Source organism: Simochromis diagramma, unplaced genomic scaffold (assembly GCF_900408965.1).
Source record: "Simochromis diagramma unplaced genomic scaffold, fSimDia1.1 OVJJ01000387.1, whole genome shotgun sequence".
In the NCBI taxonomy this organism is placed as follows: Eukaryota; Metazoa; Chordata; class Actinopteri; order Cichliformes; family Cichlidae; genus Simochromis; species Simochromis diagramma.
In genome coordinates, this window is record NW_024387152.1 from 1,225,850 (window position 1) to 1,243,641 (window position 17,792).

A 17,792-nucleotide genomic window follows, 5' to 3' on the forward strand; every position below is an offset into this window, starting at 1 on the left:
GTTGCTTGGGTCTCTGCAGGAGGGATGCTGGAGGCTAATGTGGCTAACATTAGCATGACGGCTAAGCCCAGAGAGCTGGACCTCAGGTCTGCTGCTGTCCCCTGCCAGGATACTTCATCCCAGGCCATGGCATCAAGGAAACCACCCGCCAAGCCCTCTGCTCTGCCCCAGGGGCCTGTGCGTCCCTCTGGGTCAGAGCTCAAGGTCTACCGGCCCACCTCCGGATCTATCCCCATCCCAATCCCCAGTCAGTCCGGGCTTCGCAAACAGCGTTCACTCAGCAACTTGTCTGTGCTCACCGATGCTGAGAAGAAGCTGCACCTGTACCAGTCTACCAGGTGGAATGATGACACAAGCCGTCCTGGCACTGTGACCAACAAAGCGGGGCAGAGTAAGGCAGGTCAAGCTGGTGGTGGGAGACCACCACTGTCCCGGACACTTTCAAAGTCAGAACAGTCTCTCTTTCAGGGGAAGCCAAAGTCTTTCTGCTCCCCTTCTGTGACTTCTAATATAGGCAAGCCAAGTCGAATCCCTGCACCTGGCAAACCACGGGGACCTTATGCTGAGGTCAAGCCAATTAGCAAGGCCTCTGAGACAGCCCAGAATGCAGATACAGACCCAGCTGATCACCCAACCAAAGCAAACTCCAATGGAGCTGGGACTACTGGAACTAATGGCAAGAAACTAGGGGAGAAATCCAAACCTGCGGCTCTGTCAGCGGAGGAAAAGAAAGAGAGGAAGGGGATGGAGGGTGAGGACGATAAGAGCTTTTTAAAGGTGGATCCAGAGTTAGTGGTTACAGTCTTGGGAGACCTGGAACAACTGCTGTTCAGCCAAATGCTGGGTGAGTCTGTGATTTCTGTCCCAGTTTTTTGGTTACTTTGGGTTATTTGTTCTCACTTACAATCGGCTGCAAAGATGTGAGGTTAATTACTGTTTTAGTGGAAACTGAAACACAGAAACAAACAGTGAAGCATTGTGACTCTACACACTGAATATCTCTGCTCTTCTCTCCTTTCCACACCCAAACCTTTTCCTCCAGCTCTGGCTCTAGCACCAGCATCAACAGTGCATTTTAAATGAGTCCAGTCTCTATTGCAGCACACTACACTGTGTATGTGTATTTGAGTGTGTCTGTGGTGTTTTATTTTAGTGCTTTTCACTATAAAATAGTGACAGCCCTTGATCTGAAAGTGGTGAATTTCCCCCTGTTGACAACACTGTAAACAGTTACACAAGCTTGGTTCGAATGTGCCAAATCAATTTTGTGCCGTATGCATTTGTGTCTGTACGTGTGTGCGTATGTGCATGTGTACAAGCAGTGTGTGCTCCTACAAAGAAGCTGGAGTAAGCATTCCCAGGGCTGACATTGTTGTGTTGTTGATAAATTAGTCAACATACGCTGCAGTGTTGCCTCCTCTCATTTGACCCACTGCCACAGTGTGCTAGATTTACATTAATGCACCATTATTCCCTGATCTCTGTGTATGTTTACATCTCTATTGCAGCAACCTCGATAGCATGGGAACGTATTCTAAAATTAGCAGCACATTTTAACACCAGCAAGCGTATGTATTGGCTACTGCATCACTGTATGTAAACGGCATCTTTCTGCCGGCCTGCCAAAATCGGTCAGTCGTTAATAAAGGCCGTGCGAGTGGGACTGGTGGGGAGTGTTGTCCTTCAGTCTGTAAATAAAACGGCCGCATATTGAGCCAGGCTCCGGTCACAGTGGGCCACCTATTTAGCCTCGCACCACTCCTTCGCTCCCTCGACCCCCTCACCCCCTCTAGTTTCATTGATCTCCGGGCCACTGACAGATGGTCACTATCCACCCACACCCCATCCCCCTGTTACCGGGGGCAACGTGCATGAGGAGTAAGGGGAAAGTGAGTGGGTGGCGGCATGGGCAGATAGCGTTCGAGCATCCGCGCGGGCAGCGCTGGGACACATTATATATTCCAAGTTCTTGCTGCTGTGGGTGTGCCGTGACGATGGTGACTGAGTTTGTGATTAATAGGTCAAAACAGAGTTTGAATCTGCACCTTTCATCCATTATTCATTGACACACACACAAACACGAGAGTATTTCTCTGTTGCTCCTTCTCTTTCCATCCCTCTAGGAGTAGCAGATAGCATCAGAGAACGGGTGAGATGAGGGAAGAGGAGTGCAGTAGGTCGTAATATCTCGCTCGATGCAAGGAAGTCATTTTCTGCTCATCATCAAACCTTTATCTTTGCTCCACTCTCTTTCACTCTACACAAGCCTGCATCCTGCAGCACGGCCCCAGATCTCAGCATGTTTGACCTTGCCCCAGCAGCCCTGTGTGTGTGTATCTACTGTACATGGTGTGTGTGTGTTGTTTGTATCATCTGTGTGTGACCTTGTTCCTTGTTGTGATGTTGCTGGCCACACCTACACTGAGGCAGCCAGGTAGGGAGGAGGGAGATAAAAAGAGAAAAGGAGGATGACAGGAAAACCTGGTAATGATGGAGATTAGCGACAAAAAAAATGGAAAGGGTATAATGTGATTCATGGAGTGAGACAAATGAAAGAAAGAGACACCCTGAAGGAAAATAATAGTAATAGGCGATGACCTATATTTCTATCTGAGATTGAAATGACTGAATGCAGTGTAGCTTTGGGTCATTACGGTCTCTTCTTACCTGCCAGAGGTTTATTACTGAAATGTGCAAGTATGTAGGGTAGCTTTGTGTGCATACTCATGGAAATGTGTGTGTTGTGCTTGTATGTGTGTTAGGGAGAGGTTAATTGTAACTTGCCCTGTAGCTTGCAGCTGTGGGCTCATCCTTTATCGTATCTGCTTCTCCATTTCCGATGGGACGCTTGGCTAATTGGTTTCTGCTCCGTGTGCTCTGTCATGGAAGATAGATTATGGATGTTCAGTGGATCATTCCCAGATATCCACTCTTCTTCCTATATACAGTCTCACCTTCTGCTTTTCCACGTCCTGAAGACACGAGCCTGATGGATCCCTGTAGTGTACCGTATTACGAATTGATAAATGAACCTTAATGTGGTCAAGGCCTTGTCGTTATGGACGCTACAGTATGTGCTAGCTTTGAGCTACTGGGAGTAAAATATGTGCTTGTGTCTTGTGCATGTCATTTTACATGACATCAGACCACATGCACTGAGACGCTGTCCTTTTGAGATGAGCCTACAGTAACAGGTAAAGGTAATGAAGATGCCATTGAACTATAATGAGGATGTGTAACCCAAGACCATCAGCTGTGTGCTTGAAAGGGGTAAACCCCTCCCACACGCCAAAAGAAAGAGGAAAAAACAATCCGGATATTTCAAGGTTTGGCTTTTATGTTTATCTTGTGAGGTGATTTAGGATTACTGTTCGCATCATCTGTTTTTCTGTAATCGGACATACATGTTTAACCACTGAGTGATGAAGAGCTTTACACTAATTGGATTTAGAGAATTACTTGACTTGCGTGTCCACGGACAGCAGCTCTGGACTTGTAGAGTTAATTCCCCCCAAATGCAGCTTGTATTATATGATATCTTGTTAATAGCATTAAAATGAAAGTTTGACACGCAAGTTGAGAATTATAAACATTACTTTCAGTGAAATGTATCGATCTGAGCGGCACTAAGCAGCACAGGTCGCCAGAGTAATCCAACGCACTGAACCTCAGATGTCTGCCACTAATGACACCTCCCGGTCCCATCCAGCACCCATAATGAGGTGTGTGTGAGAGGGTAAGCCCCCTAAAGCAGTGGCCTTTCCCAGCATGGGGTAGGCACAGCCACAGAGAACCCAGCCTAAGACAAGAACCAAGCATCCGGATTAAACCTCGCATAAAGATAATGAGAAGATTCAACCCCGTTCCACTAATCGCAGATCTATCACCCTAGAAAAGACCAGCTATAAAGACTAAAATGAATTAAAGATTAAAGCCCTCAGGGCATCTGTTTGGTTAGAGATTTGGGGGAGTTTTACTTTTCGGATGGGATAGGGAATATAAATGTAGGTTAGAAGATTGAAGATGCTGTGTGGTCTTGATTTTGGCCGAGCACGAAGACTCAGCAGAAGGGAACTTAACGTGACTCGGTGACACATGGATGCTCATTAATGCGGCCTTAACTACTAGTGTGATTGTAATTTTAGTTTGGCATTCTCTTGTGTATGTGTGTGTGGGCAAGTTTGTGTGGTTGATGGTTCCTCTTTGTGTGCTCATCAGCTGTCTGAGGAACAATAAACCCTACAGAGAAGTCGACAAAGCCTGAAATGGAAGACACACAAACCCAAACGAGCGCACAAGCCTTCAAGAGAACTTAAAAGCGCTGCAGGAAAAAGTGTCAGAGCAAAGCTTGCACATGCTCACACATGCATATTCCAGACACGCTCTCCTGTCTGTACGCTGCCGTATTCATCCGTTCGGCTGCGGCGGGCTATTTTTCATAATCAGTTCCTCCATTGTGATGGCAATGCTGAGTCGTTAATGTCATGCGGGTGCGGTCGGATCGCTGGTTACACCCCGGGCTTTGCTGACTGAAGGATTCAGGGCAGTAGTCCTCCCGTTGAGGAGGTGGCAACGAACCAAACAAACACAAATGCCCAAGGAAAGTGAGGAATAAAGCATCTGTCCAAATCTCTCGCTTTCTCCTCCTCTTTTTCAACTCTGATGCGAGTTGACGGGCAGCAGTGTTCTGTCACAAGTCAGACAGCAGAGAGGATATTTGTGGTACCAGTGTTTCAGCAGGAGGACAGAGGACATCTTTTTAATGTGACAGCGAGTATTCACAGAGGAAAGGGATGTTTCTGCATATAGGTTCTTATACGATTATGCATTTATTCTCATTTGGTGTGTGCGCGTGTTTTCAGTGCTCTGTGGTTGGTGTCTAAAGACCTAATGCAGGAGCCATTGCATTAGTGCTGTCTGCTTCCTGCCGTCCTCCTCTAAATCATATTAGTACTCACTTTGTTTTTGTCTCATTTGCTGTTGCACAACAACACACAGACACACTGCCTATCACTTAAAAACAAGTAAGTTATTGCAGTGATGCCATTATATCGTTTGTAATGTACCATGCTGACAGTGGCAGGGTTGTATTTTGTTTGACTTGTGTTGGTGTTGTTAAAGATTTAAGTGCTCATTGATCAAATTGGAGCACTTGTGCTAAAACTTAATTTACCTCATATGAGTTTCTGTTCGAACAAAAACATCCAAATGTTTTAGTTTTTTTTTAACTGATCTTATGAGCTGTTTTAAAATATAGAATTATTTCGTGTGTGTGTGTGTGTGTGTGGGAAAGACAGAGAGCAGAAGATAAAGGCAGAGGGAGAGTTAATGCATTTTGCCTTGTGATGAGAAATACTTAGTACTCATCTATTTTTATTCTGTTTATGTTTTCCTCTTGTGAAAAGTCTCAGATAAAAGTGCCCATTGTTCCTGTCACAGCTCCTGGCATGTTCTAGCTGCTTTAAGGAAGTAGTGTCAGTTGCACACACACACACACACACACACACACACGCACACACGCACACGCAGAGTGTTGCGACAGTATTGCATTTAGCTTGCACCAGTGAGTAATCTAGGCTAAAGCAAAACTAACAAGGGGAACCTCCACTATATTTGTTTAGCTGAATATGTCAGAGTTCATGTCAAACTAACCATAAATCATTAGTTGGTTAGTTTTTAAACACTTTAGCACTTCTGACACCTGGGTATGGTAACATTCAAAAACATCTAGTCTAGATTTATAGATCTCTGATTCCTCTGGGAGTTTGGACATCGACAGGCTTGAACTGGAAATTGAATTTTGTACGGTCTCGGCACAAACGGAGCGGAGAATACAAAAGAAAAACTGGGTGGGAGAGCGAAGAAAAAAAAGCTTGAAGCCCCAAATGTCCTGTAAATACATGCAGTTAGAGCTGAGGAATACAAAGTTTGTCAGTTGTTGGATATTTTGCAGCGTTACACAAACTGCGGTCACCGTCCTCCATCTCTGGGGTTTATTTGGCTTTCGTTTGCTTCAAAACATCATTTGATTTGTGTGCATGTGTGCACTTCATGTGTTGCTTTTTGGAACATTTTATTGGAGATACTTACATGTCATCTGTTCTACTGTTTCAGCGATCGCCTCATTAACCGTGCGGGGGACTGCACACAGAGTGCTGACTGTCTGTGTCACATGTGCAGCAGCTGGCTTTAAGCACACTGTAAAAATAAAGTTTAACAGGAAACAACTCTGTCAAACAGAAATCCACCCAAACACTGCCATGCATTATGGGCCGCCCTGGCACGCTGCCTAGATTATTTAGCACGTGCATAAATATGTTGTTGGGTGCTTGCTTGAATGTGTGCGACATAAAAGCAAAAGCTGAAGAGATCCTGCTAAGATAACTTCTAGATTTGGCTTCTTTTATGCTTCACACACAAATGCACACGTCGACCTAGATGATTGCAGCTGATTTTTTTTAGCCTCATCTGAACACCGTGTGTGTTTATATGTGAGGTTTCTACGTCACTTTTAAAGCACCTCACACACTCACAGCAAGTCAGACATGTTTACTAGCTCAGCACAGAGGAATACGCACGCTGTCCCTCGTCTTTGTTTTAAACTTTAATCAGAGGTGAGGTTCTCTGAAGTTCTCTGAAGTTGCTTAGAGCTTCCTCATCTTCCTCTCTAAGCGGATAGGGTGGCGACTCTTTAAGCAGATAGTGCAGTGGTTAAGAAAATATGCCAAGTGTGTTTGTGTGTTTGGGTCAACATTAAGAGAGCCAGGTTTTGGTGGACAGGATGGAAGACAGAAGTTTGGAGGGTTTAACATAAAATCCGTGGATTTTCAGCCATCATGTCCAAACTTTTCTGCCGTTGCAGGCGTGCGTTTTAATCATCCCCTCCGCCCTTCTTCTGGAAGCTTCACCTGCTTATGGATTGCTGACTTTTTTTAAGTGGATTTCTCAGTCAGCTTATTGAACTGCTGCCGACTGACTCTCAGGATTTTCCCCGTTCTTTACACCAATGTGTACTGACACACTTGTTGTACTGTGGTGCATCAGTTACAACACTTGAGTCAGAAAGCTGCTCAAATTTTGTTCGCACAGATGCCACATTGAGATTTGACAAACTCATTAACCATTCATGTCACATATCAGACTTGATCTTCAAGGACTCTAATATCCTGTTGCAACATCCCAGTGAAGCAGATAAATGCCTGTGTGTGTGTGTGTGTGTGTGTGTGTGTGTGTGTGTGTGTGTGTGTGTGTGTGTGTGTGTGTGTGTGTGTGTGTGTGTGTGTGAGAATGCATGAAAGCACATTTGGGTGATTTAGCATGTGTTTGTCCGTCCTGTCCAGATGTGCAGGAATGGCTGAATGTTGTAATGCTTCCTGTTTTGCAAACCGTCTGGGGTCAGCCGAGGGCTGTAACGTTAGGCTGAGTGCAGTCGGAGCTCACAAAAAAATAAACAGGAGTGGAAACAAAATACAAAATAAATGAACGTCTCATTAGATTGAAAAGTTCTTACACACCTGTTTCACGTGTTTTGCAAGCATGCCCTAAATCTAAAAAAAATTCACAGGTTTTATTTGCATCCTGTTTGTCGTATTTCTGCATGTCACTTGTCAGGAATGCTATAATGATTGTCGTTGCAGCACACAAATAGGCATAAAGCCACCACTGGAAGTACACACATTGCTGTAAGTACAGATATTTTATAGTGTAAAACCAGTGACGCTCAACCACACCAATATATCACGGGACAAGCGTTTCGTGGCCTGAGGAAGGTTATCGTGGCTGCAACATGTGTGCACGCACGTGCACAGGACAGAGACAGATGAACTCCGGAGGGAAGGAGGAAAGAATAGAAATGGTAGTCATTACTCAAACCTTCATTCATATTCCGCAAAAGTGAATCCCTTCACTGCTGACGACACACACTCACTCTCACACTCGTGTGCCAGCAGATACACAAACCCTCATTTTACAGCCACTACACAGAAGCACACTTTCAAAGAAGGATGGGATGTTGCCACACAAACATACTCACACACACACAGAAAATAGCAGAGCACTCCTGCAAGGACGGAGCCATTAGTGTATCTGTGGGGAGTTTGTTTGTTTCTAATGGAGAGGGGTCAAGTCACTCAAGAGAGAAAACCAAGTGGACGGCAGTTCTTTTCTCACTTTTCTCACTCACTGCATCTGCTACCCATCAAATAATCACTGCGGCACTCCTACCTCCTGCTCTTCTTTTCAAGCTAGCGACATTTTTGTTTTCCACCTTTGTGATTTTCATAAAATATAATCAAAAAGACAAAAAGTTGAAATGGATTCACCCACCAGCTCATTCCTCATCCTCCGCTGCGGTTATAAATCTATTAAAGAAAACCCAGAAATGAGTCACTGTTGCACTGAGTGTCGGTCTCTATCATTAGAAGTAAAGACAGGCACTGCGATTCATTTTGAGTCGGTCCTACGTACACGGCTCTACAGACCCACTGAATATTTGTGTGCAGCTGAAAGCAGTCTCCATCCAAACCACTTGAAGCCCTGAGGACCGTGTAAACATCTGGCTTTGCTGCTTTTAAGGGTCAGGAACGTGGCTCCTGAACAAATCTGACAAATCAAAGGGCAGAAATTAATTTTAACAAGCTTTGACCTGACCACACTCAACGGGACAAAAAAAACTAAAAAAGGGGGCAGTGGGTTTTTTTGCGTATCGATGTACATTTGTGTTGCCTTACCATCTGTCCTCTTGTTGTGGTGCAGTAGGCAGAGTATGGCTTCCAAAAATAAAACGCCTGCTCACTTTCCTCCTTCGTACCAAAGCTGCTTTGAAGTCTGTCAGTTTGTTTTGTGTCTCTGACTGAGAGCAGAGTCGCATTAAGATGGAGATATTGGCCTGTGTGTGCACTTACAACAACAGTCTCGCTCAGACTCGCTGACTCTCATTTCAAGCGTCTGAGTGGGCCGTTATGAAAGGTGCCTCGGCCAGCTCTTCAGAGCAGGAGCGTGTTCACGAGTGTGTCGAGAAGAGGCAGGTGGATCCGCACGCACTCAGTGTAAACCAAATCAGTGTAACTCATCTGCAGCCCTGGGGAGCAGCCAGCCCCGACAGGGATATTTGCATCCCTAATTCCCTTAACGCTACTGCCTCTACGTCCCCCCCACACGCCAGCTGGGACCACCGAGGCCAGGGCAGAGGCAGGACAGGAAGTCACACGCACGCGCACACTCACACATACACACGATAACACAGACCGTATCCAATCAATTTGACGCCAATGTTAAACAAAGCTCCCATTTAAGGTAATTAAAATCGCCCGAGTAAAGCCTGCAGTTGTGTGTTTGTGTCTGTGTGTGCGCGCGCACACGTGAGCCTTTCAGACTTTTTTGTTTGCATGTATTCAGGCTTCTTTGTTCCTGCTAAACCTTTTGTGTGACCGCATTACCTAAAACGAACATTTTGAGGATAAAAAGTGTCTTCTTACAGCTCGGATTTCCTCACAGCTTTCACACCAGTGCTCCCACATAACAAAGCCGGACTATTTTTGTGATTAAACATTCCCAGTGTGTCGGTGTGTGTATGTGAATGTGAGCCGCAAAGGTTTGCATCTCAATGACTTCACATTGAGCTGCCCGTCCCCAGGGCCCTTCCAATCAATTGTCTATGTGGCCGTCCTGTATAGGAAAAAGCAAAATCAATCCAGCTTCATAAATCTGCTCTGACGTTTTCCTCACTGTGTCTCAGTGTGTTTGCACGTGACGAGACGCAACGTACAAATGTACGTGTTCATTCAGCAGCTGTTGTTGAGAGTGGCAGTTAATAATTAGCCCCCCCTCACTCATTAGCATGACCTCTCCACCCCGTCACCTCCTCGCTAACCAGCTGGACTGATTCCTAGGAGTGCCTGCTGTCTGTGTACGTGTGTGGCTATTTTCAGCAGCTAGGCCCCGTTTGCTGTAAATTTTAATGCAACAGTCCAGCTGACAAAGAAGCTGCTACTACAGTAATATAAGCAACTTTAAATATATTGCAACAAAATGTATATGTAAACATGAACACGTGAAGCGTAGATATCACGTATTTGCTCGGCCAGAACAACTCTGTGACAGTCATGGATGTACTGATCTGATGTCATCCCTCATGTGCTGTGCATGCTTAGGAGCCAGCTGGTCAGTTCTAATGGTCTATTGAGCTGAACCTCGGGGGTGAACTGAGTGCCCCATATCTGCCACCATAACACTTTTATTACCTTCTTCTCATTCGACACAAAAACATGTCAGGGAGTCGGAGAGAGCAGGAGTCAAAGCCAGTGAGGCGTCTTTGTTTCTGGCTACATGGAGTAAAAGTGGAAGCAGTTTGACACATTTGAGTAAAATTAGGTTCAATTAATTAGTAGTAAATTCCTAAGCATAAATACTGGATATCTGCATTGATATATTAAGAATTTTCAGCCAGTTTTATTTGCAATCACACTCACACATAAACACATACGGTACATGTACACATGTGTAAAACAGCAGTGTAGCTACACCACTCAGCATGACGCCACGTGGCGTGATCTCAGTAGATTATAGCATATTAGGAAGGGGTGAGACAAATGTCAGTATGTCCCTTGATGGGTTGAAGTGTAAAAGGCTTTTGATTTATTCTGGCAGTGACAAAGTAGAGGGCAAGGAGGCACTATGAAATAAGCAAACACCAGGGCGTTGTGTTAGAGCTGTGTGGGTTTAAAGGCCTCCTGTTGTTTCGTCTGTCTGCATCATATTTAATTTATTTTGCTCCACTGCCATCTGGGGATAATAAACCTGCTTACTCTGCATTCTCTTATCTGGGAGTCCTTCTAGTTTCACCATTTAAGTCCATAGTTGTAGAGTTTTTTCTGGCTTTGTTTTCATTATTACATGCAATCCTAGATATTGCCACTGGGTGGATGAATTGAACATTGAATGATTATTAACCTATGCGTTCCACTGCAAGCATTTCTAATATAGAAAAACTTCACTGATTGGGTTTCAATTAATATTTTATTGTGCATCTGTATTCATTAAGCTCCTGTTCAAACGCACATGGACATTTTTAAGTTGCAGCATGACATTTTTTTGTGGTTAAGATCACTCACGTGTGTGTACCCCCTGCAGACCCAGAGTCCCAGAGGAAAAGGACGGTGCAGAATGTTCTGGACCTTCGACAGAACCTGGAGGAAACCATGACCAGCCTGAGAGGCGTGCAGCTCAGCCACAGGTCAGCAGTGTCAGGGTTGTTTCTCCTCTCTACACATGAACTGAAAATAACTGATAGTAGCACAGATGCCGGGAAAAGGCTCATTGTGCAGGTGAAGTAACAACATCATTTTTGATTACTGAGAAAAGTATTAATTTGGAACAAACTGCATGCAGACAAACCAGTTTCCAAAGCAAAGGAAAAGAAAAAAAGCAGGTCAGAGTAAAAAATAGTAACAGGTAGGATGGGCGGGTTGTTAGTGACTTTGTCGGCCGTGTTTTGGGGGGAGCTGGTTGCATGAAGGCTCTGAGATCAAGATCGGTATTGTGAGTAAGTTAGTGTGTAATTTCCCACCTCCTCTTTGCTCTCTTTGAGTTGGTTGAAATGGGAGAGAAGCAGGATTAGCTCAAAGCTGGCTTCAAAGCAAACCCTTCCAATGCACACTCACGACTCACATCTACACACACAAGAAGACGTGCAGTGATGCGCTGATTAATTGCACCGGTGCTTCCTCTGTTTCCTGGGCTGGGTTCTAGTTGAGTTCACTATATCCCCGCACTTTGTCCTTGAGTGCTTCCGTCCGCCTGTCCATGAGTCTCCTGCTATGTGTCCTATCTGTGTCCCTCAGTGGGAGTCTCCCTTCATGAAGAGTAAATCAGCAGATGCTTCCCTGCTGGAATACATTTCCTTTGCCATTCATATTTTTATTTCACGGTAATAACGTTGAATCTCTCCCTGTTATCCCAAAAATGGAAGATTCACGTGTGAGCGTGATGTCGCATATCCGGTGAATAAAGGGTACTTAGGAGGGAACATTTATATGAATAAAACAAGTGGATTAGTGAGCAAGCAAATTGTTTTCTTTACACATATTTTACTTGATATACTGAATAAACATAACAAACAGAAAGCCTGTGAAAATCTGTGTGGGCACGGCTCCACTTCCTTTCTGCCTGTGTAACATTAGCACTTTTAAAACTGTCTTTATTATTGGCTGGTTCCGCTTTGTTCTGTATCATGCAGAGAGGATTAATTTTAATGTAGCAAGCAAATGCATGTGCTGCCACACAGTTTGAGCGCTAGCAACTTTTAATATGCTAATTCTCATCACTGTCACTGCAGACACTAAGCGTCGATGTGCTGCGCTGGCTTGGAACAGGACGTTTATGCACTTTGTACACATTTATACAAATATATGCCAGCATAAAGTAGGCACGTATTTATGTGGAGCATAGAGCAACACAAAGGAATGTGAAACACATGCAACTCACATATAGCTTGCATGTGTACATATATGCAAACATGCACATCTCAGCTCGTGCATGCTTTTTAAATCGTGATGTTCCACTGAGAGAGGAGGATACAGGCTGGGGAGAGAGTGATTGAAATCGAAGAGGAAATGAAACACAGATATTCATTTCCTGTCTGTTAAAAATGTAGCTGTGAATAATTATTTTCATCACCTAAAAACTGTCTTTTTGTTTGTCTTTCCACAGCTGTGCAGAGGGGACTATGTGCTACGACAGCGATGAAGCCGCTGCCTTCTCAGTTTCCAGTCTGTCAAATCGTTCCTCTCCGCTGTCATGGCGTCAGGGTCAAGCTAGCCCTCGTCTCCAAGCTGGTGATGCTCCGTCCACGGGTAACGCCCACTCAGAAGTGCCCCTCAGGATCAGCCACGCATCTCGTATCCACCTTATCGAATCCCTGGACGACTCCAACCCGACCCTCCTGAAGGGAGATTACCTCAGCGACAGTGACCTCGGCGGGAAGAGCCCAAATGAAGATGATGACGAAGATGATGATATTGATGATCTGGGCAATGGGTAAGTTATTCTTTTATCTGGACAGCACATGGAAAGCTAACTAAGAAAACAGGCCACATTAATGGTCTTACCATTTCTTGTGAGGTGAATCCTGCCACCTGCCAGTTGTTACAATCCTAGAGCCACAGACAGAAGTGGAGTTAGTGGTTTGCCAGCACAACAAAGTCTTGATGAGCCCATCTGCAATGAATCACAAGCCCTCTGTCATAATGCCTGCCATGACATTGTCAGCTGTAGCCCCCCTCGTGCAGTTGGCTCTGCTATAGTCAGAAAGCAGCCCTGAGGCAAAGTCCGAAAATGATGTCAGCATTATGGAGCCCCTCACAGAGATCATCCTGTCATTCAGCTGCAGGCCCACTGGCTTCACCAGCAGGTTTCCATGTGCAGGACCCTTAACGACGCTGGCTCACCAGAACCTGCTGGCAAAGCTGGAATGCAAATGTCTTTGGAAAACTGGTCACTAAACCTGCCTAGCCAATGAGAGCGCAGCCAGAGCTCGTCATGGTCAGAATAGTTTTTGTTTTGAAGTAGCCATGGATTTCTTGGAACAAATGATTAAATTTTGTGGTGAGGTCACATCATAGAACAAAACATGAGCTCCAGAACTGTTAATCAGCATGTTTGTTGTGTCGTGTAGCAGCTTTAACCCGGGGAGGTCCACGCAGTCGAAACGTTGTTTCTCTTTTCTAATTGAGCTCGACAAAAACAAGAGTATTTATGATGTGAGACAAAACCCCTTAGAGACCACAGCTGGCTGTTCCCCGTGTTTCTGTGGCAGCAAATACTGAGCAGTTTATAAGAGGAGGGTCGCTATGTTCGTTTGTTATCAGCCAGACAATTAGACCAGAGTGAAATAATCCCAGTCAGCTCGAGGTTAATGAGAGTGCTTTCGGATTTTTGCGCTGATATAATTACCGACAAGATTGCGTGTTGTTCCTCCATGAACTCGAGTAGTTCTTCGAATTAGATGGACGGGTCATAGGAGTGACCATCCTGGCAGCTGCTCTTTATGCTCAAATTTTTACCGATCGTTACCTGGTGACGCCATTACCAGTCGTGCAGAATTACAAGACGCCCAACAATTCACCAACAGAAGAAATTAAGTTTCGAGGATTTGCTAAAGAATGACCTAAGCTGTGTTCTCTGGACTTTCTCGGTTAGTTTTGGACAACTTGCAGCTCTTGCCCCACTACGAGCAGATATGACACAACAGTTTTAGCTCAACTGTAGACGCGGCGTCGCATTTCACTGGCCAGCTCTAAGCACCGTGAACAAAAACACATTATCTTATAAACTGTGAGTCTGGCAGTGTGGGTGTGACCTGCAGAGCTTGTCCAACGAAACCTTTTTTTTTTTTAAAAAGAGCTTGTCCTGGCCACACTTTGACATCTCCATAGTAACTGCAAAAATGCACCCCCAGTCACCAGGAAATCAGTTGCGACACAGTTCACATCCCTTTATTGCGTTACTGGGGATCTGGTCATGGCTGATTAGTGGTTGTACAGGTTTATGTTGTGTTTTGTGTTAGGAGGCTAAAAGAGGAGCAACAATAGTTGGCAGACTAAAGGAAAAAGATTGAGAAACAGAGGTGACAGCGGTGACAGAGTAGGCTCACAAACTCATACTGAGGCAAACATAAAGGGAAAAACAGCCTTTTTGTTTGTGCCTTCTGTTTAACATAGAACTGTGAAAGACAGAAATACAATAGTAATGATTCAGGGTTGATCCTCTAAACTTTAAAGCTGGGCTAAACACTGGTTTCTAGCAAGGGGGTAAAGGTAGTGCTGACACATAGGCTCTAACTTATTGTCCAAATGTAGATTAAGATTTGTGAGATTTCGGTTCTGGAGATTAACTAATCTTTATTTTATTTTTTACGGTTGGTTAATTTGTATTGTCCTGAATTGGAATCCGATGGATGTTGGTAAGAGTCAAACTTAAAGAAAAAAGCTTCTTAAAACAAAAGTTATCAAAACGTTTCAGCAGTTTTTCTGTGTGCGATTCTGTACATGTATTGTGTCCTGGTGACCATGTTTAAATGTGTGCTTCTATAACTGCATAAATAAACACCCAGTGGTATTACCGAGTCCTACAGAGGGGATGAAGCCCTGAAATGTTCATCTTTATCTTCTTTTTTTTCAAATAACTTTTACATGACCCAAGAAGTCTTGTCTGGTCGTGCCTAATGCTCCGTTATACTGTAACCTGTGTAATAAACAGGTGTTTGCTTGCTGCGGTTTCAAACTACACACCTAATATATATATTTTACCACTAGAGGGCAGAATTGTCTTGTTCTGTGCTGGTCCCTCCACCCTTTGAGCTTTGAGAGCCCCAGTGCTCCATTTCTCCCTCTTAGCCCATAAGTTATTACAGATACTTATCCATTATACATGCAGACACCACCCTGTCATACAGAGGTCGCACTACATATCTCCTCCTGTATATAATACACAGGATTTACCCTTATGCATTATGCATTGTTTGGATTTTGTATTTCTCATCTCTTTGTTCTTTAAAATGAAAGTGAAACAGAAGGAAACAAAATTCTTTCACAACGTTCTCATTTTTGTCCTTAAACATGTACAGATGACCATGTGACTCACTGCTGGACTCATCATGGCTCACATGAGTCACGTGCACATACTAAGTTTACCGTGACTATACGTGGCTGAGCACGGACCCCGTGTACTCACGCACACACGCTGAGTCATGATCCCGTCACTCAGTTATCTGTTTCCTGTGCTTTTCAAGCCTGGGCCTCTACTTACATCTGGAGCCAAGTCCCCCTCCCAGTATTTCCCCTGGACTCCCACTCATGTACGCGTCATTCAGATTTGTTTAATTGTTGCAGTGATTTACTTTGTGTAACCTGCACAAATATAAACGAAAATGCTTGTGCAAATAATGCAGATCAATAGCATGTTTGCATATATACAGCCACGGGAAGCATTCGTTATTTGATTTTTACTTTAATCCATTTAAGTAAAAATACAGTTGGACAATAATATAAACTTGAGAGTTTGTGTCATTTTTAAATTAAAGGAAAAACAGCTTTTTGTTTTCTGCTCTCATAGATTTTATATTCAAAGGTAAGTTGCCATTTAAAGGCATAAAAAAATATCATTACATATTCATCAAAGTGCAAACAGTCCGGTGTGCAGAGAGGCACCAACGCCACAAAGAGCAATGGGGTCGATTCTGTACTAAGTATTTGAAAATATTTGAGCTGGAGCTAAGATATTGTGCTCAGACTAGCTCTAGTTTGTGTGTGCATGCGACTAAACGTGCATGACCAGTGTGACTGTAATGAGCGGGCCTGTGTCTGAGCATCACATTGTTGTGATGGACAGCGTTAATTGTGGTGATAATTGGCCTACATGTTCAAATTCACGTGTTAACAACTGGTTGAGTGTGCGCTGTTTTCCACCCTGCTGGGTGCAGACACTTTAGCTTCTGGGTGGAAGCGACCTCCCATCGCATAGTCTCCATGGTTACACCGCGAGACAGGCTGGCTCAGTGCACTAAATGTCTGAATTATGAAAACATCGTGGAGCAGGACAGACGCACACAAACGCACGCACTCTAAGCTCCCTGAAGCGTTTCTGTCTGAGTGCGCTGCTATAAGTGCTTTGATTTAGCGCCACGTGCTTTCTAAAGCAACAGCAGTGAGCTGGCTTCTCTGTCACTTCAGCTACAGAGAAGTGAAACACAAACAGGAATGTTTTAATAGAGAAGTAATGTGTTTTGAAAACCAGCGAGGCCTGGAATAGGCTTTGAGATCATCACTGGTTACTTTAGCCTTGTGACGGCGACTAAATGTTTGGCCTCACAGACACTTTAGAGGTAAAGTTAAATCTAAAGCATTATTAATTTAGTGTAATTCAATAGACCTTATCATTGCCTCTGATCCTTATCTCCTGTGTTACTGGGATGTACTCCAAACTCCTCTACATGTGTACTTTGAGTGGGTATGAATGTTATTGCAGCTTAAATTTGTTGGTCACCAACTCCATCTACTGGCCAAAAACAAGTACGTGTCACATATACATGTATTAGCATGAAGATGGACACATCCTGAACCTTTTGATTCATGAATTCTTTTTCTTGCATCTGGTTTTGACCTGGTTACTAATTCACTCTCAGCCATGTAGGTCTTCCTTATTGCTGAGACCCCGAACTTTTACACTGTGACTCACATTGAGGTCCAATTACAGACCCCTCCCAAAATCAGCACAGCACTCTGCTCCACTCTAAATGTTGTTATAACTTCAGCTGTGATTAAAATGAAATATAGTGGGAGAAACGTGGAGAAAACACATTAAATTCAATGGTTTTTTGAGGGGTTTTTCCCTTCTGAGCATGAGCACAGTTGTGTTCACATCTCTCCCGTGTTAGGATGTTAAAGGTGAGACGCATGTATGGTCAGAAGAATCTAAAGAAAAGAGACCTGAATGGCTTTTAAGGCAAGTTTTGAGGCCTTCTCTTGAGTTTTAAAGATGATGCAGTTGTAGTGTTTATCGCAGTGAAGTTAAGTCACGTTTGCATAAATATAATATTATAATTACTTGTTGATCTTCTGTTAATTGTGCTGAAGTATGTGTGAAAACTTAAGACTGAAGGACTTTAAGCTGAACAGCCGTGAGTCGATAGTGAAAGTGTCAAGAAATTCTGAATGTCGACTTGATGCTTGTTGGAAATGTTGGAAGTGTCTCCCACGATTTTTGCTGCCTGTTTGCTTTTCATAGTTTACATAAAT

General features: G+C 44.0%; 1 protein-coding gene across 12 annotated transcripts in view; it reads left to right on the plus strand.

Annotated features, from left to right (window-relative positions):
• LOC120743986 (neuron navigator 1-like) overlaps positions 1 to 17,792 on the plus strand; it is an 80,833-nt gene that overhangs the window by 19,707 nt on the left and 43,334 nt on the right. For 11 of the 12 annotated variants that reach the window (XM_040048062.1, XM_040048061.1, XM_040048065.1 and 8 more), the window contains 3 exons: positions 20 to 844; positions 11,131 to 11,233; positions 12,709 to 13,035. In XM_040048062.1, coding sequence (XP_039903996.1) covers positions 20 to 844; positions 11,131 to 11,233; positions 12,709 to 13,035 — 1,255 coding nt within the window. The remainder of the gene's footprint in view (positions 1 to 19; positions 845 to 11,130; positions 11,234 to 12,708; positions 13,036 to 17,792) is intronic. The other variant, XM_040048071.1, reaches the window with a different exon arrangement.